This window comes from Aspergillus puulaauensis, chromosome 4 (assembly GCF_016861865.1).
Source record: "Aspergillus puulaauensis MK2 DNA, chromosome 4, nearly complete sequence".
Lineage (NCBI taxonomy): Eukaryota > Fungi > Ascomycota > Eurotiomycetes > Eurotiales > Aspergillaceae > Aspergillus > Aspergillus puulaauensis.
This window is the reverse complement of record NC_054860.1, coordinates 415,582-429,176: the sequence shown is the minus strand read 5'-3', so window position 1 is coordinate 429,176 and position 13,595 is coordinate 415,582. Positions and strand designations below refer to the sequence as shown.

General features: G+C 51.0%; 6 protein-coding genes across 6 annotated transcripts; 3 read left to right on the top strand and 3 right to left on the bottom strand.

Annotated features, from left to right (window-relative positions):
* Positions 1–539: 539 nt before the first annotated feature.
* On the bottom strand, positions 540–3,626 carry APUU_40186S (uncharacterized protein; the record flags this gene model as incomplete). Its single annotated transcript, XM_041703230.1, has 3 exons — positions 540–3,057; positions 3,120–3,248; positions 3,298–3,626. 3 exons carry the CDS (start codon positions 3,624–3,626, stop codon positions 540–542), a joined length of 2,976 nt encoding a protein of 991 aa, XP_041555936.1.
* Positions 3,627–4,434: 808 nt separating this feature from the next.
* Positions 4,435–5,669, top strand: APUU_40185A (uncharacterized protein; the record flags this gene model as incomplete). The annotated part of the gene is made up of 2 exons (XM_041703228.1): positions 4,435–4,470; positions 4,515–5,669. The coding sequence occupies 2 exons, from the start codon at positions 4,435–4,437 to the stop codon at positions 5,667–5,669; spliced, it is 1,191 nt and encodes a 396-aa protein (XP_041555935.1).
* A 189-nt stretch (positions 5,670–5,858) lies between these two features.
* APUU_40184S (uncharacterized protein) lies at positions 5,859–8,935 on the bottom strand (the record flags this gene model as incomplete). The annotated part of the gene is made up of 5 exons (XM_041703227.1): positions 5,859–6,288; positions 6,682–7,312; positions 7,362–7,719; positions 7,779–8,439; positions 8,487–8,935. The coding sequence occupies 5 exons, from the start codon at positions 8,933–8,935 to the stop codon at positions 5,859–5,861; spliced, it is 2,529 nt and encodes an 842-aa protein (XP_041555934.1).
* Positions 8,936–9,604: 669 nt separating this feature from the next.
* On the top strand, positions 9,605–10,498 carry APUU_40183A (uncharacterized protein; the record flags this gene model as incomplete). The annotated part of the gene is made up of 1 exon (XM_041703226.1): positions 9,605–10,498. The coding sequence occupies one exon, from the start codon at positions 9,605–9,607 to the stop codon at positions 10,496–10,498; it is 894 nt and encodes a 297-aa protein (XP_041555933.1).
* Positions 10,499–11,050: 552 nt separating this feature from the next.
* APUU_40182A (uncharacterized protein) lies at positions 11,051–12,311 on the top strand (the record flags this gene model as incomplete). The annotated part of the gene is made up of 5 exons (XM_041703225.1): positions 11,051–11,076; positions 11,120–11,309; positions 11,362–11,671; positions 11,719–11,872; positions 11,933–12,311. The coding sequence occupies 5 exons, from the start codon at positions 11,051–11,053 to the stop codon at positions 12,309–12,311; spliced, it is 1,059 nt and encodes a 352-aa protein (XP_041555932.1).
* A 96-nt stretch (positions 12,312–12,407) lies between these two features.
* Positions 12,408–13,304, bottom strand: APUU_40181S (basic helix-loop-helix domain-containing protein; the record flags this gene model as incomplete). Its single annotated transcript, XM_041703224.1, has 2 exons — positions 12,408–13,112; positions 13,179–13,304. 2 exons carry the CDS (start codon positions 13,302–13,304, stop codon positions 12,408–12,410), a joined length of 831 nt encoding a protein of 276 aa, XP_041555931.1.
* Between the last annotated feature and the right edge of the window lie 291 nt (positions 13,305–13,595).

Here is a 13,595-nt window from a genome sequence, read left to right as displayed (position 1 = left end):
GCGAGCAGTAGACGGAAAGACGCTATACATGACACAAAGTATGAAGCAAAGGGCGCGATAATTGAGCCATCGCGGTGCAGTAATGTGCCTGCAGTCTTCTCCAACTCGGCGATTAGCGCATGTTTACTGCAATGCAGCCCCATGTCTAGTCTAGAGCTTTGTAAATTAACTGGACACTAGTAGTCTCTCTTATCTATCTTGTCTGGCCTTTTAGACCTGAGTGTGTTGGTGTCTTGCTGTCTTACGCGTGGTATAGATGCTTGATATCTCTCCCCTGTTAGAATTAGCGAGTGCTGTATACTTTAGGTCTGATTTTCATTAGTCTTTAGTTCTTTTTACAGTGCTATGATTATCGATAATTCGATCAAATAACGAATGCAAGTAGACTTATTTAATTCAATTATCTAGTACTAAACAGTAGAGTTATAATGTCCAAATACGGTCATATATAGATATACGGTGCTCTGGATTGGGTGTACACTCTAGTACGCGAAGAGGGCACATATAGAGTATTCTGTCAAGCCCAAGCTTTTCAGATACTAAGACTCAGCCAAAGCCTGGATCCCAACAATAACAGTATCCGGATAGGTAACCGGCCTCTGATTACTATCCAAAAACACCTTCAATCCAACCGCCCTATTCCCAGCTTCACTGTCAGACTGCCTACCAAATCCAATCACCGCAGGCTCGCCATCACAGACACCCCAACGCGGACTCTCACCACCGTCGGTAGAAACAAACTGAATACCGCGTAATGGACCATCATCATCCACCCACAGGCGACAGGAATCTAGCACCGCTCCACCTTCAATGCTCCACTCGTCCGCTGCGGAATAGTGTGGTATCTTCCCGAGAGGGGACTCAGATTCCGGCAGTTTGATATCGTAGCTGCACCAGCACCAGGGGAAACCGTTCTCGCCGTCGGTATCCGGTGGGGAGGCGAGACGGATTGGTCCGATGCTGCTTATTGACCCGTCTGTGTACTCCAGGATCAGACTAGTGGGTGTAAAGGGGAGGTTCGATGTTCTGTGCGCGACGTTAAGCTGGACTTTACGGACCGGCCGGGTACAGTCGACCCAAGCCACGACTGCACTGGTGGTTGGATAGGACACGCCCGGACGCAGGGGATTATAGGGTGTTTCGTGGGCTCCATATATAGGTCCTACGGCGGTCCAACCGGCAGGTGGAGGACATGGCTCCCACCAGTGCGGGCCATCATCGGATGTGGTGTCCTGGGGTCCTGCTGGTAGCTCCCCTGCCGATACTTCAGGAGATGGAGAAAACAAGCCGGCGATACATTGGAGACTCGCCTTCGGCGAGGAACGCAAGGACCAGTTGCAGTAGATGCCGCGGAAGGGCTTTTCTTCCGTCGAGCCATATATAGTCTCGGAGCGATGGTTGGGCTGGCAACTCCCGAGGACGAGCTGGCGGTTGTAGTTCGTGATGAACCGGATGCTGGTCGTGATATGCCCGACGGTTAAGCCGACAGCGACAATGCGTTCTCCGCCGGGTCCGTCAATGGGAAGTGATTTCATGGTTAGTGGGCGTGGACCGATCGTTTTGGTTGGTTTGTTGGTATAGCGGATTTCGAAGGCACCAAACTGGACATCCCCTGCAACCTCTGTGATGGCTGCGAGTTCGTCCTCGTCCTGTCCGAACACAAGTGCTTCCATTGGTACCATGTCGCCCTTGAAGTCCAATGACCAGTAGCCGAGTCTCTCCTCTGAAAGGGTCATCTCCGGTGGTGGTAGATGGTCTCTCCACAGCCTAGAGCCGCTTCCTGTGGCGGATTCTGGTTTGCCTGCTTGTGCTTTGGCTAGTTCTGCTGCATGGGGAAAGCCCTTGGAGACAGGAACATGGAGCAGTGAAAGCCCTGATATAGGGTTCCCTGGCGACCACTGCGCGAGTAGTCCGGCCAAGACGCGATCGGTTTCAGTGTGGATAAGTATGTGGTCTCCGTTGCTTTGCCCTAGCTGGATGGGCTCTCCGTGTATGAAGAGAACCTTGAGTCCGACAACTTTTCTTCGGGCAGCGTCTCCATCAGCCTTTGTTGAAGTCACAATGAACCCTCTTATCCAGTCATTCTTTTCAACTTTTACCTCGTCGCGTATAGCGAACTTCTCAGGGCTCCCGATAGTGTCCATATTTGCCCGTTGAACGCCGAATCCCGACAGAGCCCCTTTTGTGGTCCAGAACACAGACAGAGTGGGAAGTTCATGATCGAGATCCGACAAAGACCTGAGCAACGCTAGGGCCAAAGAGTCGGTTTTTGCTTGTGGCGAAGTAAGGCGTCGTATTGGGGTTGATGTAGCTTGGCTCAGTAACGACCCCTGTGATCTACTGCGTTCCTCATCCTTGACAGCCTTCCTCCTGCAATATGAAGGAGCGAACTGCTCACAGACCCCCCATATTCTTCGCCGGTTGACCAATGCTCGAATCTGAGCAGGACTGCCATTTTGGCTGCGGGCGCGTAGGTCCGCGTAGCATTTGGCCCAGTCCAGCTCTTCATCCCCATCGTCAGGTAGGTCGAATAGCCACGGCATGTCATATCGAAGCTTTTGTTTCCAGAAGCCGTTGTTCAGCTCTAACCGGGCGACGGCTGGGCTGGCAGCTCGGAGGGAGTTGACAGAGGCCATTGGCAAGGTTATTAGGATTGCAAACAGCAGCTCTGGGGGTAGTCTTGCCAGGGGGTCGTTGGATAGCTGCGCGGCGCTGACATCCCTATGGGTCTTTGTGTCCATGTCTACGTCCTGCAGAAATGGCAGCTCGTCATAATAATCCTGCAACTGTGGGATATCCATGGGGTTCATCACACAATACTCCTCGCCACGGTTCGGTTCCCAGTACTGCTGCGTAGTGTCGATGCCGTAGTCAATCTTGGTCAGGCATTGTGCGAAGTCGTCGCCCTCACTTACGAAGTCTTTGAACGTCTGATACAGGATCTCCTCGTCAATGATCTTTCCCGCTTTGAGCTGCATTGACACGAATTCCTCGAGGATGCGGAGACATGGGGCATGGAACGCAACTGCGAATGCGTGGTCTGTACCCCAGTCATAGCTGACACAGATAATCAGTTACCATTGCCTCCTGGATGTTCTTTGTAGGTAGAGTAAGCATACCATCTGAGATTGACTTTACCATCCCGGTCATAGTCCATCTGCTCTCGTGTTGGAAAGTTGGGATGATTTCCAGGCTCCACATCGAAGAATCCCCAGTCATCGTACTGCGCAAGCCCGGAGATAAATACTCTGGTAGCATGTTAGCAAGGTTCCAGTATATACGCAGAAAGAGGCCCACTTGTTCATGGACAGGGCTTCGCGGTTCTCGCTCATGACTCGGACATCCTTCATCCAGAGGACGTCTTTGAGTTTGATGAGCGATTCGTCGTATCCCTGGTCGTTGTTGTTGCTATCCTCATTATCGTCGTTGTTTTCATTGTCGTCTTCATCATTGTCTTGGTCGTCACCTTCGTCGTCATCGTTTTCCTCTTCATTAACATCGTCGCTCTCTTCATCGACATTATTATCGACATCGTCGTGGGCAACATTGTCACCATCATCGTCATCGTAGATTAGCTGTTCTACCTTAGCGCCGCAAATAGCGCAACCATTGTCGTAGCCGCCCATTGTCGGATCGGGGTTATGCAGAGGAGGGTAAAGGAGGTAAACGGTCGTGCCGCCTTAAATGGAAAAGGTAGAAGTACCAGGCAGCGACAGGCAACAGCTGAGGTGTGCCTGAAGGATTGATTATGCTCCCTCCTTTCTTCAATGGCCCCCAACGTGACTTCAGCCTCGGTTTTCTCCGACCGTTACGTTTCGCAATGGATAATAATCGGTCATTTCAGGGGTTAATCTGGGTATTGTATTTTGTTTAGTTAATGAAGATATAATCCATCGTAGTAATCCGACCACAGATACCCCTGACGCAGCAACATCAAGTCTCTCGGTGCCTGCAAATGGAACCCCGACGAGTGACGTCATATTCAGTGGCCCGGCAAGCTTAGTTTATTCTCCAAAAGAATATCATATATATATATATATAGTCGTCCTGCCTTTGACTTGTATATTAGAATTGCTAACAACTACACCTACCACTCCGAGAAAGGCCAATATATGGGTCATCTACAGCGACGTAGAGTGCGATAGAGACAAGGCTAGGATTTTATCTGTTCATTTAATTGATATCCAGCACGTTTGCCTAATGGGGACAAAATGTGGCGTTGTTAATATTTATTTAGTCAGGTTGTAAATATATTCGTAGATTCCCGAAACGGTATTTTCTGGACTAGTAAGATAATACAGACAACCCTGGGATAAATGGCATTGTGAGACTGCAGGAGTCAGCATGATTAAATAAGGGCGGGGGCTGACGCTCGATATAAGCACAACTCCCCAGCCTCCCAACTTCTTCCTTCACCACTCCGGAGACCACGCCATGTCTTCATTTCGATCCCTGTCGCGCCTTGCCATCGTAAGTGTCTACCCAAATACTCAAGATAAAACTAACAATAGCAGGCAACCCTCTTCCTGGCATGGAGCTTCCCCTACCTCCAAGGCCGACTGCATGTGCTCTCGCTCTTAATCTCAAACAGCCCCAATAAACTGCCCGAGGTCAACAAATTCAGCACGTCGTCACTAAAGTTCCAGAACAAAATCCGGAACTGCGAAGATGGAATCATCGTCGACGAAGGCGCCCTCGCCATCCTAAGCTGTGACCCAGGCCGCGACCTGTGGAACACAGTTATGGGAACCTTCCACCCAGACCGCGACGCCATTCCAAACGGTAAATTGTGGATTTATCGCTACGATCTCCCCGAGAAATCGGAAAAGGCTCTTGTTCCTGTTGAATTTGATCTCTCGGCTTACGAGGGGAAATTCTCCTTCCACCCGCTCGGCGTCGAGTATCACCGTGAAAGCGGCACGCTGGTCGTGTGTAACCACCACATCGACGGATCGCGTATCGAGGTCTTCACCTTGACTCTGAATTCCAAGGGGGCTGTGGCAAAACATACTCGCTCGATTGCCCACCCTCTCCTCAGTACCCCGAATTCCGTTGTCGCGTTGAATGGGAATGAGTTTTATATCACGAATGACCACTATTTCCGGCGCAGGTACTACCCTGCCCTAGCGCTGGCCGAGACCTATTCCGGTATTCCGGGTGGGACAGTCGCGTATGTAAACCTCGCCGCGGAGCCTGTTGAAGTGAAGACTGTTGCGCGCGGCCCGTTCGTGAATGGGGTTACGTTGCTGAATGAGTCGACTGTTGCGGTTGCGCTTTCAGGGGCGGCAGAGGTTCGACTTTATAATAGGCTTGAGGATAACTCCCTCCAACAGGTTGATGCGATCCGGCTGGGTTTTGTACCGGATAATCTGTCCACTGATAAAGATGGGAGTCTTTTGATTGCGGGACATCCGCACCCGCCGTCGCTGGAGAAGACCGTGCATGCCCGGACGGAGTGTAAGGGTGGAGATGGCGTTGTCCCTCAGGAGTGCTGGAAGTCGACTTCGCCGTCTTGGGTGGAGAGATGGACGCCTGCTAGAGGACTGGAGACTTTGTATGTGTCTAGCAAGGAGTTTGGATCAAGTGCCACGGCGGCGAAGGATGTGGCTAGGAATGTTGGCATAGTGACTGGGTTGTATGAGAATGGAATTCTGGTGTGGAAGGAGTAGGAACAACCTCGATGGGTGCGCTGTCTGGTGCATTTGACGACTTTAATTGATATATCTTTTGTAATAAGCACGATATCAATGTGATATAAAACCCGCATCAACCCTTCCACAATTGGCCGCCCCGGCTTGAATGGGGATAACATGCGTGCTTGAAGTCCTGCAGTATTGAGGTGTATACAAACAGTCTCACTAGATATCAAGAACAACTCCAACCTCCTCCATAGCACGCGCTTCATCCTCATCAAAGTCTTCCGCGAGCACCTCCTCCATTCGGTCAGCCCAGTACCCTCGCAGGAACTCTGGAAGTGATACACCCAATTCGCGATATTTCAACTCGAACTCTGAAACGAGCTCTTTCACTTGCTCAATTAGTAACCGTTCTTCTGCCTGGACTTCCGCTATATCATCCAACTCTACTTCTCCAAGCTCGGGGTCAAAGAGGTAGTGATAGCGGCAGGTATGGCGAAGACCCAGGCTCTCAAACGTGCATACGCGGAGCACAACAGGGGTGACACAGTCGTGTAACTGTTGGACTGCAGGGGGAGCTAATGGATGCTGGTCATCCAAGAGAGCGGCGACGATAAACCCAGGAATTGAAGAATTAACGAAGATCAGTGACCTATGCAGGTCGTCGTGTACGGTCAGCCTTAGCAATACGCTCAGTGGTAGACAACCATGACCCGAGCAGAGACAAAAACAGCCATCACAGTGTTGGATATCTGTAAATATTTGTTGAAGTAGGGTCCAATGACGCGCAGTTTCACTGAACCAGATTGTCGAGAATTCTGAAATTGCTGCTTTCCACTCGTCTGAGCAGTGTCCCCTTAGATCTCTAACTCGGTTGTATAGTTGCTGTTTCAGCCATTCCCCAATATGGTACGCAATGTCGTGTTCAGGTATACGCAGCAAGGGGTGTGGGGGGGCTGGGCTGTGAAGTGAAGCCCCTTTGTCGAGGAGCCATTGGCACATTTCCAATAAATCATTGAGGCTTCCCTGCGGACGCAATACAGACAAAGGACTTAGTCCACGTGAGTTCACTTGGTTAACGTCTGTGAATCCCTCACTGTAAAGAGCCTTTGCGGCATCTACATTGGAGCTAATCAAGTGGTAAACACTAGCGGCACGATCATCTAGCGGTGCATTCCATCTTGGGGGGCTGACACCGAAAGATTCGCGTAATGCCTCTTCCACTCTCAACGACTGGGCATCAAGGAGACTCTCCGAATCACCCACGCCCAAATCCTGTAGATGATTAGGTGAGAGACGTTGGTTAGCTAGTTGTCGGAGATGGCGTCTTTGGGTGGCTAGACTCTTGGCCAGCAGCCTAAAGAATGCTGGGTTATAATGGTAGGTCGCTTCGGCGATTGAGTATTCTGAAATGCGACATTGGCCAACATCCACTATGATTTCCGCTGACTGAAACTGACAAAAAGTGATCGCTTCGTGAAGTAGGTACGGCATGAACTCTGGAATGTACGATTCCAGCATAATCCGCATGCCATGCGGCCAACCGATGGCGGAAGTATAGGCACATTCGTCCCTCTCGGTAAGGGTGTACTCAGGACTAAATCGACCTAGAAGCTGTTTGACTGCGTCTTCATCTCGCTGAAACACTGCTAATTCTAGTCGGGACAATGGAAACTCTGTCAAGTCAGACAAGCCTACTCCCATGAGCGTAGAGTATATATATACCTTCTGGGCCACATCTGTCAATAACAGTGGGGAGAAAAAGATAGTTAGGGGTGCAAATAGTAGACGGACGGATAATCAATTTTGGGACACTCGTCAGCTCCGTTACTAAATCTGCCGTAACCACGGCTCCATGTTCCAGAAGCGTCGTCCCGAGGCTCGTCAATGCAGGGATACTGATGCCGAGGGTACTGGTACCATGCCCCATACGACTGGTCCCTTGGAGCAGCAAAGTGTCAAATACTGTACCACCACGGTCTGACTGCTGGTTGAGGCCGGCTGGAGAGATTCGCATCAGACCTTCGATGAATTGGCAATACAACAAGAACTGAGGAGCGTATGGAAGGTCTTCGAGTGCAGCCTACATTTGGAATTTAGCAATTATAGACCGGCAAGATGGGTTGAGTGAACAGGCCTCACATGAATGAGGGTTTTTCCATTTGGTAGTGTGTCCCTTGGCGAGGCCTTCCCTTGATCGAATAGACTGCGTAACTCCGCCAACACATCGCTTACGCTCTTATATTTGCCGACCTTGCCCAGAAGTTGGAATGCAGGCGAATTCCCATCTACCACAGGCCAAATATTGATGGTTGGCTTTATTGTGACGCCGGCGTTTTCGCGGACTACTGAGACACTGACGTATGCTGAGCAGCCCAAAAACCCGTTCAGGATAGTGAACTTGCCATTGACAAGGGTAGTGACCTCTCGCTCGTAGTATTTGGGGCACCCGAACTGATGACCCCGAATTCCAGATAGCATGCCGCCTGACCTGAATAGCCAGCTACCAGTCCTGGTGCAGGTGCAGTTTGTTTCAACTGAATCTTGGTTCGGGGTTATGAGGGCCGTTCGACCTGCAATCTGGCGGCGAGATGGAATAGCTCTGTTTGACCCCGGTCGTGGTGTAGACTGGTCAATGGACGTAAACTGCAGTTGTTGAATGCTCGTTACTATCTGCAGGATTTCCTGCTGGTTGCTGTGGAGATGTTGCAAAGAGGCTGGGACAGTCGCGATGTCAGAGGCCATCGATCGTGAGACGGCGAGGAAGGAAGTATTCTGCTGCTGTATGCAGTGCGACATTGCACTTGAACGGTTATCATGCGGTTAATGGTAGGATGATGCAAAACTTACAGCTGAAGGGCGTGTAGGGCTATGTCCAAATTCGACTGCAACCCCATAACCGTCTGCGTTAAGAAGACCAGTGTCCCGCGTTTGAAAGGATACTGAGCCCTCGCAAATGCCTTTCCTCTCCTTGTTATCATCCCCGCTGGATCATATCCTTGACATTTCTTGAGCGTCTGGGAGAGATGCTGTAACGCACCTTCGCAGTCGTTGATTCTGTTGGTCACGAGGCGCAGTTCGTCAGCTACAAATGGGTTGAGAGGGTTCTGAAGCCGGGTGATCCTAGATTTCAACAGTTCCAATGTTGCGCTAAGGCCGTTCACGCTCGTAATGAAGCTCTCTGCTTCGGTGCTGAATGACTTGAACGGTCCGTAGTAGGCGACAAGCCCTTGACATGCCGTAAGGCCCAAAGAAACCACACCAGCTGCCCCGCTGATGGCGGAAAATGGGTCGGGCATTTTGGAGAGCTGCAGTTGTCGATTTTGGGGAGAGAAGATGTCGAAGCGTGAACAAGGGAGCAGATGGTTAGACGATGCTCAGCCCCGCTGCCGCTGCGAGGCTGACAGCTGCACGATGAGTTGGCACCCATAGGAAAAAGCAAGTATCTACAGCCTTGTCAAGGAATTCCTAGCTACCGATCCTTTCTACTCTCCGTGTACTGTATTCATAGGCTATACTATCTCGTCGTAGTATGGCGGCTGCAGCTCAGCATCCCGCCGCCAGAAAGCCCACCTCTGCACCCAGCATGGCAACACGGCTGGAATCTGATACTTGGCGAATACTGTACTCGAACTTTGAAACATTGTCCAGCTCTTCAAGGGACCGCCTCTTCGTCCCAGGCATCCACAGGAAAATCACTACGAAAGCAAGCACATACAACCCAGAATAATCTAGGCCCCAGAGTGCACCTGTTTAGGAATTTGTAATGAATACGACTAGCATCGGCGTTGCTCCAAAATTAGTGTTATTATGCTGCACGTACTGTACAGTGCATCCGATTACGGAATCAGCAACATTGGAGACACAACCAGTCCCTTTAAAGCTCCTTTCCCACACCCATTTCCACTCCATGTTACCACGATTTCCTAGTCTCATCACTTCTCTAGCACGAGACCAACATCAATACAATGTCCACCGACAGGTCACAGCTCACCTCGCGCATTCCTCCCCTAATGCAACTCAGCACTGGCTCGCCCTCGTCCAAAACCGCACCACCCCCAGTCTCGCTGGACACTACACCATCCGAACGAGCCAGGCAACGCTTCGCTATCACCGGAAATGCCATAGTTACCGGCGGTGCAGGGGGCATAGGCTCGGTTTCTTGTCGCGCCCTATTAGAACATGGTTTGAAAGGCCTCGCTATCTTCGACCTACACCCGGATGAAGCCCAGAGAACCATCGCGAAACTCCAGCCTGACTTTCCTGAGGCATCTATAACATTCTACAAAGTAGACATCACGAACGCGGACTCGGTCACGGAGGCTGTCACTAGTGTCCACGATTCCCTCGGGTCCATCGACGTAATGGTCTGCTTCGCCGGGATCGCGGGGTCAGTACACGCCTTGGATATGAGCCCACAGGAATGGAACAATATGCTCCAGGTTAATACGACGGGGGCTTTCCTGTGTGCCCAGGCCGCTGCGAAGTACATGAGCCACGGGAATGGAGGCAGTATTATCCTGACATCGAGTATATCCGGCCACGTCGTCAATTTCCCTCAGCCTCAGGTTCATTATAATGCGGCGAAAGCTGCTATTCTATCTATGAAGTCTTCGCTAGCGGCTGAGTGGGCTAGATATGGTATTCGGGTTAATAGTGTCAGTCCTGGATATATGGATACGATTCTGAATGAGGGGGAGGGACTCGAAGTGTTGCGGCAGGAGTGGGCGAAGCGGAATCCGTACGGGCGCATGGGCCAGCCGGAGGAATTGACTGGGCCTGTTATTTTGCTGGCGAGCAGGGCTGGGAGTTATATCACTGGTGCTGATATTCTTGTTGACGGTGGCATTACTGTGTTTTGATCTGACTATACTTCATGTTTATACATCATTCAAATTTGTTTCCGATAGCAACTGTGCAAATAAGACCCCCTCCTTGGGGTCTACCAGAGATTCAAAGGGTCTACCTATTCACCTTCTCCTGAAACGAAAAGATTCCGGTCGGGCTCTTCTCGTGTTCTGGGGCGTCGCAGTAGACTCATTGCCTAGCATGAAGTGTGGAGCACTGCAACTGTACAGTAACTGCAGTGGCGCCTTGCACTGTACAGTCACCTGCAGAGCCTGTACAGTCGTGGGCCATCTGATCAGAAGCAAAAGAGTCATTGTGGCCTAGGTAATCACGTACTAGAGCCTATTCACCTGTACAGTATGTTCCTGCCCTGACACATCGGAGACAACCGCTCCATGACTGTACAGTCTGATCAGGGCCAAGGAACGGCTGTAATGGTTCATCATTGGGATCTCTGAGTATTCCCTATATAGGATGCGAATTATTCCATCCTTCCCACTCAATTAACAAGAGTTGAACTTTCGCAGAGACACCACAGCAATGGAAAGCCTTGACAAGCCTGCAACATGGCTCGACCTCCTCCAAGAGCAATGTAAGTTCTTCAATGCTTAACCAGACAAAGCCTGACAGTCTAGAGTGAAAATCGATATCGACTGCATGGACCCCGCCGAAGCGCACAGATTACTCCCTTTCAAGCCATATGATCAGACAAGCAACCAACGCCTAGTCTACGAACAGATAATATCCCCCGAGAACCGCGCCCTACTCGTCCAAGCCGCCCGAGAGTATCAGCATAAAGGCTGGGAGGCGATTCTCGACCGGATGGTCAGTCCCACCCAACATTCTACTACCCCCCTGCCAATGCTAAAAGGTATAGAGCGCCCTCCTCTGCGCAAAGAACTTCCACAACATCCAAGGCCGAGTCCTGCTGCAGACCTCGGCTTACCACGCCTACGACACGCAAAAGGTAGTCGACCACGCGTGGTCGTATGTGCGAGAGCTCGAGGATGTTGGAATACCCAGGGACCGCGTATGCATCAAGATCCCCTCTACTGGGCCTGCCTTGAACGCGAGCCCGATTCTGCGCAAAGATGGCATTCGCACTCTGGGCACTTCGTTGTTTTCGCTTACCCAGGCTATTGCGGCGAGTCAGGCAGGGTGCCTTTCTATAAGCCCTTATTATAACTGTACGTTGCGATACATCGAGGCACGGGAAACGTCTAATATGTGACAGTACCCTGGTACCATGCGGATCCTGATCAGTGGCCTAATGTAGAAGACCCAGCGCTTGATCATCCCATGACACCGAGAGTTATCCAGATCATCGAGACTTACCGGCGTCTTCGCAAGGAGACTGGCAAAGAGCATCCTATGCTCAAGCCAGCGAGGTATGCCTATCAGTTCAATGTCGAGTGACGTACTAATATTTCTTTTCTTTCCAAATATAGCTTCAAGTCTCCGCGAGAGGCAATGGCAATGGGCGAACTAGGATGCGAGCACGCAACCATTCCCAAGGACATTCTCCAGCAGCTCGCTCTACTCAGTCTAGACAGAAACCCGCCCCCTGGTGAAGGTCCCAGTAACGATAGCGCAACTCCGCCCCGGCTTGCTCACCTGGCCACAAAGGACCCCCTTGCTGCCCCTGACTGGTCAGGGGAACTGGCATCAACGGATATAGACTACCTGGTCGACAATGGGGCGGCCTTGACAAAGGCCATTGATGAGGATCCGATAACAAAGAGGGGCATTCGCGAAGCGCTCGAGGTGTTCAAGGCTAATGAGTTGCAGAGCAAGAACGCGATTGAGGAGGTTTTGAAGCAGGTATAAGTGATTGATATAGTTGACTAAGGCTTTATTACTAGTCTAGAGAGCTAACGGGTTCTGCATGCTGTTCGTTCTCAGTGAACGGCCTGTCTATATTCATTATCGAGTGGCTGTGTTCAAGTCGGACGGCCAGTCCAATACATTGTCAATTGCCGGAGTCCAAGTCGTAGAGGTATGTATAGTAGCCACTACAGAATCATCTAAATGGCCCGGCGCATCTGCCGGAATATGATTGCTGCTGGGAGGACTGACAGGGAAGCTGAAGCCTGGATACGAAGTAGACGTCCCAGAATGGCTAGCGATAGATGAATTCGAATCTGTGGAATTATGTATGTCGTAACCTGCAGGAAAGCCATCCCAAGAGAGGTCATTTCCCAGTACTACAGGCTCGTTGTGTGCGTATTGCTTTGGGTCATAATGAGGAGGAAGTCCAAGAATGTCATCGAGCGGCAGTCCCATTCCCTGATCGTCACTTCCAGTGGGTGGACTCTGGTAAGCCCAATTATCTCCAAAGCCGGCGGGAAATCTGCCGTAGACCTCGTCTTTGACACTCATCAGTTCGGTCATTGGCTCTGTGATGGGCCGGGGGGCGCAAGGTGCTATCCCCGTGAACCCAGCTTGTGCACGCAGAGCAGTGACTTCCGCTACCAGCCGGTTGTTCTCGGCCAGGAGATCCTGCATGTCACGGCCTGCAGCGATGCACATGTCCCGCTGCCTTCGGAGATGCCGAAAACTTTCATTGACAATTAGCACCTTTGACAGGCGCCGTGTATCCGCCAGACTCGGCACTAGACGCGCCAGGTTCTACATGAATCAGCCAGTCGCTTTCGGTACGGGCATGAAGTATTATGAAGTCATCAGACACTATACCAGAAAATCTTCATTCAGTTCGCCCCGGCGGCGCTTCTCGATTGCGAGATTGCGAGCGACGACGTGTGCGGGAAGAGGCCGGGCGCGCTTCTTCTTAGGTTTGGCTGTGCTAGGAATGTTCGGCATGCTTCGGAATTATTTCACCACTCAGGCCGTGTATGTGCAGGTGTCTTTTCGGCTATGGCAGTAGCAGTGCAGGCTGGAGATCGTGGTGTCGCTGGGCTGCAGATTTAAAGGGGAGGATTACCCCACTGTGGAGTGCAGTACTGTACAGTACACGCATTAGCTTATTTCTTTATGGAGTAGAAGACTTTTATAGTTTAGCGTAGCAACATTGCACACTTTATCCGTCATCAGGATGTACCAACTATGGTGACTGTCCCGAAATAGCAGGAGCACCAGGGCACTCTCTGTACT